At 44.5% G+C, this 10,000-nt stretch overlaps 1 protein-coding gene across 2 annotated transcripts in view; it reads right to left on the minus strand.

The window, feature by feature from the left end:
• The window catches only part of Cldn18 (claudin 18), a 26,523-nt gene that overhangs the window by 2,856 nt on the left and 13,667 nt on the right, over positions 1-10,000 (minus strand). For both annotated transcript variants that reach the window (XM_031344522.1, XM_031344523.1), the window contains exons 2-4: positions 3,470-3,634; positions 2,758-2,875; positions 852-962 (exon numbers count right to left, since the gene is read on the minus strand). In XM_031344522.1, the coding sequence (XP_031200382.1) occupies positions 852-962; positions 2,758-2,875; positions 3,470-3,634 (394 nt within the window). The remainder of the gene's footprint in view (positions 1-851; positions 963-2,757; positions 2,876-3,469; positions 3,635-10,000) is intronic.

Raw genomic sequence — 10,000 nt, forward strand, 5'->3', positions numbered from 1 at the left:
AGAGAGAGAGAGAGAGAGAGAGAGAGAGAGGAAGAGGAGAGGCTGGCATGAGACCACAGGCTCTGAGAAGACCCCATAGGAAGAAACATATGAAGCAGAGAGAGCTGGAATACTATTAAACTGCATGTATCTTGTGGAAGGCTGTTTCGTAGTCAGATTAGCATAGGGGCTAAGGTAAATCATTTAACCACCCAGGTATTGAGATGTACCTTGAAATAAATCTTGGTTTCTCTCTGTGGTTATTGGAGTTTAGCAAAGGTGAAAAATAATATAACCACTGTATTAGTTCAATGATTACATTTATATTAAAATCATCCATTTTTACACAATCTGGCTCTACCAATCCCAGGTCCCTGACTAAAGTTCAGAGCCAGGTTTCTTGACAGCAGGGCTGTTGTCATTTTGGAGCAGATCCTTCGTGATGAGATTGGTCCTGTGCATTGCTGGATGTCCACCCTGGGCACAGACCCTTTAGAAACCAGATTCCTTTTCCCTACCATTACCAAAGCAACCAAATATTTTCAGATGTTGCCAAATATCTCTGCAGGTGGTAGTGATGCAAAAATCTCTTCCAGTGTAGGATCACAGAGTTAGGAAGTGTTGGAGCTGGAAGGAACTTAGAGGGATTTATTTCTATCCTGCTCCTCCCCCACCAGTTTCAAAGAGTATCCACTAAACGTTCTCTGGGGAATCTTGTTCTGTTTCTTAGGTTCTCTATAAAGGAGGAAGTTCATGGGTCTCTTAGCCAATGTCATTCTTCCGTGTATGTGGACCAATTATTCTGGCTACAAAGTATACATCAAATGAAGTTTTAGCTGCAGTGGGAGGGAAGACTCACAGGGGGGACTCACTTGCTGTCATCTGGAGTCAGGCCACGGCAGGCAATGCACATCATCACGCCCCCAATTAGTGTGAGGCCTCCAGCCACCCAGCCCACGAACAGAGCAGCACCAAAGGTGTACCTGAGAAGGGAGATGTTATGAATACAGTTGTCTAAACCCTTTAGGTTCTTCCCCTTGTTATACCCCTTTCTGTTTAGTCCCCCCTTTGTCCCTTTGCTGTTCAATGAGAAAGCCTTCAACACATGGCCAGAGGCCCTTCAGAGTGATGGAATAACCCTCAAATTGCTTCTGGAGGAGTTTTGGTATTTTGAGTTTTCATAGTGGACCTTATCTCGGGTGGCATTACATAGCAACTCTTCCTTAGGGGCCCAGGCATTAAAGGCTGCTGTCCAAGGCAGTGCTATTGGAAGATGGTGGACCTTTAGGTGTTGGAAGCTATGGGAGACTCTAGGTCATTGAGGGTGTGCTTTCAAAGGATGTGAGACTCCTAGGATTAAAACTGAGAAAGTCTCAGGCAATCATGAATGACTTGGTAGATGACTTCCAGGTTGTTCTTTCTCTCTCTTTTTAAAATATTTATTTATTCTATATATGATTACACTGTAGTTGTCTTCAGACATACTAGAAGAGAGCACTGGATCCCATTATAGATGGTTGTGAGCCACCATGTGGTTGCTAGGAACTGAACTCAGGACCTCTGGAAGAGCAGCCAATGCTCTTAACCACTGAGCCATCTCTCCAGACCCAGGTTATTCCTTCTAACCAAAAGACTATGGGAGGGACATGGAGAAGAATAATAGCAGCTTCCAGAATCACTGTCCTCCTTAGTCTTGAAGCAAAGCAGACACATGACTGGGTCTGGAGTTCCAGAGAGTCAGATCATGATGGCTGTATCATCTCCATACCCTGTCCTTTCCTCTTCTTGGGTGGCTGGAGAAATAGCAGGCACTTCCACATATAGGGACTTATACCACTCCCCTTTGTGTTTTGGCTGATGCTTACTGGTGAGATGCATCAATCTGACACTTGGGTTAAACAAATATAGATATTAATGTTGCCAAATATAGTTATTGATATTGCTTTTCCATTAGACATTTTCCTGTGGCTGTAGAAATGATGGCTCAGTGGCTGCTTTTCCAGAGGAGCTGGGTTCAATTCTCAGCACCCACAGGGCAGCTCCAAACCATCTGTGACTCTAGCCCCAAGGGATATGCCTCCCTCTTCTGGTCTCTTCAGGCACTGCACAATGTGGTATATAGGCATACACAGAGGCAAACACTCATACTCATAGAATAAAATGAAACAAAATCTCAAAATTAAAAAAAGGTCCTGCTCCCCTCCAGGTATAGTGAGGCTTCATCTTCATCTCCTGGACCTCCACACGAGTGGGGACTTGGACTGCCTCTTGCACTCTAACCTCTGCCTGGGTCACAGCAGGTTTAGTAAATTTGCTGGATTAATGAATGAGAGAGAGAGAGAAGGCAACAGTACAGGAGGAAATATCAGTTTCCTCACCTGTACTGCACCATACTCCTTTCTCCTGAAGATTTTCCTTGCTCCCACCAAGCTGCCATTGTGGACTGAAGGTCTAAGTTGATGCTCATTTACATCATGAATTAGCCAGGTTGGTTGTACTGCCACCACCATGGGGCCTGTGTAATCATGCTAGATAAATACTACGAACTGTCACTGTATTTCAGGGCAAATGCCAGATCAGCCTCGAGTCATATCAGCAAGAGTATTTCATGGAAATGAAGTTTATGAATTTACAGATCATTGTTGAGTTATGGTATGGCATGGTTGCCTCTGATAAATGCTTGCTATTTCAGGCACTGACAGTCACATTAAGCACACAGCTTAATCATCCTCTTACAATATCCACTGTGGACCGCCAGGAAGTGGACTAGGAGGTTACCTGGTCTGAACGGTCTGAACCATCCCACCCATGCCGCTGTACATGTTGGCTGTGGACATCCAAAAGTTGGTCACCAGCATGTTGGCAAACACAGACACACCAATGATTGCACAGATTCCTGTGGGTGAAGGCGAAGAACAAGGACCAGTTTAAGGGATCACAATGTTTCTGTGGCAGTTTATGCTGAAATGAGTTCAGATGAAGACGGTAGGGTATTCCACTCCTATAACAGAATGGCTAACTAACCATTGACTGTTGAATTTCCACTTTGTGCTAGACAGTGGGCAAGGTACTTATATTTAATTCTGAAAGGATTCATGTGTGTGTATGCAGAAAGAGATGCTTCCACACACCTTGGGACCAAGGTCAAATAACCCAAGCATTTGATGGCTGGTCTTTGGTTACTGGCAAGCACATTCCCCTTATAACTACTTTCTAGAGTTTCACCAAGAAAATGCTTTTTTAAGGGCCCAGGCCTACGCTTACCATAAGGGTGACATTCTTATTATAGTGTTGGTGGCAGCTAAGAGGGACCTTAGAGCTGGTTAGAGTTCTTGGAGTATAATTCAGCTTACACACACACACACACACACACACAGATCTTGAATCCCAGTGTTTCACTTAAGCTCTGTTCAATAGTGTAGAGGGACCACTTTCCTTCTATCAGAATAGTTTGACATTTGCAGGCGCATGCGAGTGGGAATCTGTTTACCGGAGATGATGAACAAGATCCCAGAAGTCAGAGTCATCTTGGCCTTGGCAGAGTCATCCATGCTGCCAATGCGAATGCACTTCAGGGCAAAGACAGACACGAGGATACCGATGACCCCCAGCACAATGCCCACGATCATCAGGGCTCGTACGGCTTGCAGCATGGCTGTAGGGGAAGGGGCACGACACAGGCAGACCATAACTACACCAAGTAGGTTTTATATTGGCAAAACACAGCAACCCCAATTAACCAGTGCTGACCCTTTGAGGACGCCAAGACCATAAACTGTTTTCTTGGACACTGTGCAAAAAATGTGGAGTTGTGGGAAATGCCAAGAGGCATTACTTGTAACTCCTCTGAGGGATGAAGGATGCTCTCAGAGATGCCCATAGAAGGAGAGAATTATGGCTCAGTGCCGTTAAGAGAGCTCTGGGTGTTTATAAGTATCATTTCAAAATTTTATAATCTGAGCCCAGAAAGAGGAAACATTTGTCTAACGTGATCAACAAATTATTTTCGAGTTGTCAGGAAACTCCAGTAAGCCAAACAGCATTCTGCTTGACTCTCCATAGGAACCGAAAGCAAATTGCAGAGAAACTCAGCACGAAGTCTGGCATGAAGGAATCAAGATACTAAGACTATACCAACAAATACTTTATTTTCTACGTGCTAAGCCTTTCAACATGACCGACCACAGTTTATCAACAGTGTCCCCTTTCTAGGAATCGATTGTTGCTGTAGGTCCTACTGGATCCTGCTATAGTGACCTCACTGCCAGATATGCCCAACACAGTTTCCAGATGCCAGACACAGTTGTTTTATCCTTTTAGTCTAGTCCCTTCTTCTCTATATTACACAAACCATGAGCTGCCATGTCTTATAGCAATCAGTAAAACAAACAAACAAACAAACAAACAAACAAAAACATTTAATTTTAAATGCCATGGATTGATGCCCTGGAAAATAAAGAATCACTTGTTTGAGCACCACAGAATTGCTATAAAAGCTTAGAATTGTTTTGTTTGTTTTCTTCTCAATTTAGGAAGCAGGGCTGTCTAGATGGAAAGTAAACAACTTGTAAGACTGCATGACCCACTGACCCACTTTGAGTTATCTTCCAATCCTGATCTTTCAGGCTAATAACTTGTCTCTTCACAATTACTTAATCCAGCATGAGCTTGTGACTGGAACCTGGTAGATGAGACCTTCATGCAAGATATATTTTTTTTAAGATTTATTTTATGTGTATGAATATACTGTAGCTGTGCAGATGGCAGTGAGCCATCATGTGGCTTCTGGGAACTAAACTCAGGACAGCTCCACTCATTCCGGCCCAATATACTCTAGCTGTCTTCAGATGCACCAGAAGAGGGTGTCAGATCTCATCATGGATGGTTGTGAGCCACCATGTGGTTGCTGGGATCCAAACTCAGGACCTTCGGAAGAGCAGTCAGTACTCTTTCCCACTGAGCCATCTCGCCAGCCCCCATGCAAGATGTTTATACTTTGAACACAAATCAGTCTCTCTCAAGGGGTGCAATACATGGTCCAGGGACTTTAAGGCTTTCACCAGGTGGAGAAGCTGCCACATAATGACCAGAGGGTGACAGTCAAGAGAGAGAGGTACAGAGTTCTGACAAAGTCTGAGCCATGGATTACTATTACTTACTAGAGCTAAACACATTTTTTCCCTTGGGATCGAGGAGTTATTCTGACGTCATTGAAAAAAAAATATTTTGAAGCTCATTCCTGTTGAAAGTGCTAATTGAAATCAGGGGGTTCTAAGTCATGCAAGATATTTTCATTGGTGCTATTCTTTAAAGCCCAATTGTTGGACAGTATCCAAAGCATGATCATTGCTGAAGGTCTTTGCTTGGGGGGGGGGAGATGTAATGTCACAGGATGTCACAACCACAGGCACCACATCCTACACTGTGATATCAGAGGGCAGATAGAAAGACGTTTTCCCCTTGTTTAAAACCACCGAAGTTATTTCCTAATTATATAAGCAGTAAATGCTCATTATAAACATCTCTGAGCTAGTAGGAACCTCCCAAAGAGCCTTTATCCTACTTCTTGAGGGAGGGGAAGATAACTATCTATAACATCTTGGTGACTTATTTTTATTCTTAGAAAAGAGAGACAAAGCCCCACCGAGGGTCACACTACTGTTTATTCCCAAGGCACCAAATCAGGAGCCAATTAGAGATGTATGGAGACTTCTAGGCCCTACAGTGTTCTAATGATGAAAGAGATGTTATTCTTAGTATCAGTGAGACCAGTTAATCCTTTCCAGGTGAAATTCAAATTTGGGAGTAGAAAAGAAACATCAGAAAAACTTCCTGGTGGCTTTCTTACCATGGCTCTAGTGGCCTTCTTACCATGGCTCTGGTGGCTTTCTTACCATGGCTCTGGGTTTCCATGGCTCTGGTGGCCTTCCTTCCATGGCTCTGGTGGCTTTCCTTCCATGGCTCTGGTGGCCTTCTTACCATAGCTCTGGTGGCCTTCTTACCATGGCTCTGGTGGCCTTCTTACCATGGCTCTGGTGGCCTTCTTACCATGGCTCTGGTGGCCTTTCTTCCATGGCTCTGGTGGCCTTCTTACCCTGGCTCTTAGCTGGCTCAGATGAGATCCCACTGACTCCAGCTCAACAGTGCAGACCTCCATCTACCATGTTTTAATTCTCCTCTCCCTCAGGAACTTGAGGTTGATTTTTAACTTTGCTTCTCTGCTGCGAGGAGTGTTCTGTAAGCCACCACCACTAGCTGTGGTCTCACTTAATAGCAGGTACATTTCCAGTTCAAGTTTTTGTGAGCTGTCAGTCTGATCATTCTTGGGAGAACTAAGAAGTTTGGCATCTTGAGGTTGCAGTTGGATTCTGTGCTAGTGTAATTGACAACTCCAGTGAGACACAAAGAACACACAAGCTCCAAGGGGGCACTAGGTTCTTCTGCTGTAGCTATGTTCCAGAGCCACACCCAGTGGCTTTGTTGGCCCTGCAAGGTGCTTGGAGCAAACACATTGCTCATTTCCTTATCAACAAATGCAAATACGTGCCATCTACTAGTGTATTTGTTAGAGGCAGCACACACTGAACTATTGTAGCTATGAATTAATAACATACTCACCTATGAATTTGTTCATTCATCATGTCCTAGGGATTTTCCTTTTGCTTTTTGTTTGTTTAGAATTTCACCGTGTATCCAAGGATAGTCCTGGATTTACTATGTAGCCTAGGTTGGCCTTGAATTCCCACAGGAATTCTACCTCAGCCAAGTATTGGGATTACAGGTGCTCACCACCAGGCTTACCTTTCATCAAATACTTAGAGCTCAAATCCTTTGCAAAACTGTAGAGAAATGAACTTTCCAGAGAAATGACCTGTCTTCAAGGCTTTGGTGTCCTGAGATTAGCTATTTCCACAATCCTGGGCCTTATATTTTTTCTTACCTTGGGAATGCTCTAGCATGGGTCTGGTTGTCTTTTGCACATACAGTTAAATGACATAGTGATTTTGTGGTTCTGAACTGTGACTCAGAGGACATTTGTGAGATAGGCCACACCCTCTGGAAATAAATGCCCTTAGGCTGTTCTGCTTTTACCTGTAACCCTCAAAAAGCTGGACATCTGAGAAAAAAGGACTGGAGCCATCACCTTTGTCTTGCTCCCACTGGCCTCTTAGAAGTTTTCAGTGTTCCCCGGATCCTACTACAAGTTTAAAAAAACTGCTCTAGTTTTGATCTTTCAAATCCTAAGCTACTAAAAAAATACAACATAATTTATTCATGTTGAGAAACACTTGGCTGGGCATCTGGTTAAGATAAAACAATCAGAATCAACTGAACAGAATCAACTGAGCTGCAATGAACCAATCCAACAGCCATATAAGATGAAAGTGGTCCTTTTCCTGATCCTATGGAAGTTATGTTTCTTCCACCTTCAGCAAGGATGAAGCCCCTGACTCCACTGAGTGGCTTTAATAGTCTGTCCCCAGGAACATATCCCATGGATGCTGTGTCAGGGGGTGTCTTTGATATAATTGGATGAGGAGCGGTGTGTCTGTGTGTGTGGGGGGGGAGCTGGAAGGCAGAAGGCACAAATGCAGTGGGAGTGGCTGCTGGTGCCCCCCAGGAACCCAGGGACTGGAGCCCTGGGCAGATGGCTACATTGGCTTTTGTGCCAAGTTTTTGGGTTCTTCCTTCTTGTTTGCTCTTTCTTGACCTGCTATGTGGGCAGGACTTGCTTTGAGTAAGGGTTCCAGCATGTCCCTGAGCCCCTTCTTATTTTTCAGAACCTCTTCATCACTTTTGTCTCCTCTTCTCTATGGGGTTGGAAGGGATACAACATTGATTTGTGACTTGGGGTTTAGGAACCTGGGCTTGAATGGATGGACCGAGGTCTTCTCTGCTTAGAAACTCCTAGTGTGATGGAGGCAGCTGCCAGGAAGTGGGTGGACAAGTGCTGGACCATCTATAAGAATCTTGGAGAGACAAGAAGGTGATCTGAGCTCCCCCTTTAGCCTGAAGAGTCTACTGTCTGAAATCTAAACCCTTCTCCATAGACAGAAACAGAAAAATTACCCAGAACCTATCATAGGTTTCTCGTTTTGCCACCGAGTCTCTTAATTTGATATTTTAACCAAGCAGCACAGGCTTGCCAAATGATAATGCATGAGTCAGTAGGCTCTGTCTTCTGATTCTCTTCACCCCAAGGTGTGACTACAACATTCTTTCCAGTGAATAATTAGCCTTATCATCCAGAAGGGCGGGCAAGACTCTGGGCTGATAAAAGCAAACAGAAAGGTTGGAACTCAAGAGTTCCCCTCCCTGTTGCAAAATATCTCATTTAGAAGAGTAACTGTGGATTGATGGGTGAGGAGCACCAAGGTGTGGGGCTCAGGCCTGGTTGCATCTGAGCATGCCCAGAACCTTCAGAGAAATGACAATGGCCTGGCCCCATTCTGAGCCTGTCATCGGGTTGTTCCACAGTGTAAGACTTTTAGAGTAAAGCGTGACAAGGAAGGATGCTGACAATGACATCCTGAGGGATGCTCAAGGAGGAAAGAGCGCCCAGAACTGTGAGCACTGAGCTGGGATCACAGTACCTCTGTGAAGGCAGTAGTTCACTGAGAACCAAAGGCCCATGGGATGGGGCTTGGAGGAGCAGAGAGAGAATCCACAATTTTAGGCAGCTGGGTCTCTGACTGGAGGCAGGAAGGGATAAAGGGGGGGTCCACATAGGTAAGTCTGTGACTGACCTTAGAGGGGAACTTTTGGAACAAAGCAGACCTGGGTTCTCCAAAGAGCTCACAGAACCAATAGGAAGGCCCTCAAGTCTCTGAAATTCTGCCACACAGTGATGCCAGCTGAGTGTCCCCAGGATAGTCATTTGACCTCAAGGATGCAGCTTCTTCAACTCTGGAGTTTAAAATAAAGATGTCTCTTGTGGCTTGATGTCATAAGGGCTGGGTACCACTTGGTATCTGCTTCCAATTGAGCTGGGCTTGAAGTATCAGTTTATTCTGAACCATTTCCTCACGGCTTTGGCTTATACAAACTATACATGAACATGTGATAAAACTGCCGAGACTGTGTGATTGTGATGAGCAAAAGAAAAAGATGGCTGAGAAGAGGGAGGCTGGACCTAGTGGCAGCAAGAAGGATTAACAGCACAGACAACATGGGGGGTGGGGGGGCTGGAACACAGGATCTGGCCAGCAGTGAACAGAAGAGCCAGATGAACTTAAACCCAAACACAACAATTATAAATAGTATAAAGAGGTGGGGTTTGAAAGGAGGGTTCAATCTTATGAATAACAGAAGGTCTTATCTAAGGGGTCATGGAAGTCTGGTTGTACATTTTGGCCTTCCTTCCCTTTCACTCTGTGAGAACACAGCAAAAGGAAACATCCTTCAGGAGGAGGCAGATCTTCCGTCCCCTTGACCTTGGACTTCCAGAGAGGTGAGAGATAAGCAGAGGGACTGTTGTTCATACTTCCCCCAGCCTACAATACTTCTGTTATTTTCTCAGCCTTTCAAGTGAGACCCAGCTAGATAACTCTAGGCTCGTGCCTCCCCACCAAGAAACGATGCTGTATCCTGACAAAGCCAGCCCCAGACGTGCCACTTTATAGCAGCTGGCCCTGCCATGGAGACCAAGACCACTGGGGCAGCAAGCTGAGCACACATTCTGGTCTTTAAGCCTTGGCTTTACTCCTTGAGAAATTGGGGCAAACAGCCTCATTTTAACCCAAGCTACAGGTCCTCAGAAGCATTGTAGACATGAACTCAGCTCCCTGTGGCATCTCCTTCACTTGTACGGTGATGTAAAAATATTGGAACTTATTGTTCCTTATTGTATTGTCCTTATTGTAAATATTGTCCTTATAGTAAAAGACATCCTGTGCTTTTTCTTTTTTTCTTTTTTCTTTCTTTTTTTTTTTTTTTTTTTTTTGGTTTGAAGGGAGGAAAAAAAAAAACCATGAGGCACTGCCAGATCCCAGCTTAGCTTTGTGACTAATGGAATCATCCA

Source organism: Mastomys coucha, unplaced genomic scaffold, assembly GCF_008632895.1.
Source record: "Mastomys coucha isolate ucsf_1 unplaced genomic scaffold, UCSF_Mcou_1 pScaffold23, whole genome shotgun sequence".
NCBI lineage: Eukaryota > Metazoa > Chordata > Mammalia > Rodentia > Muridae > Mastomys > Mastomys coucha.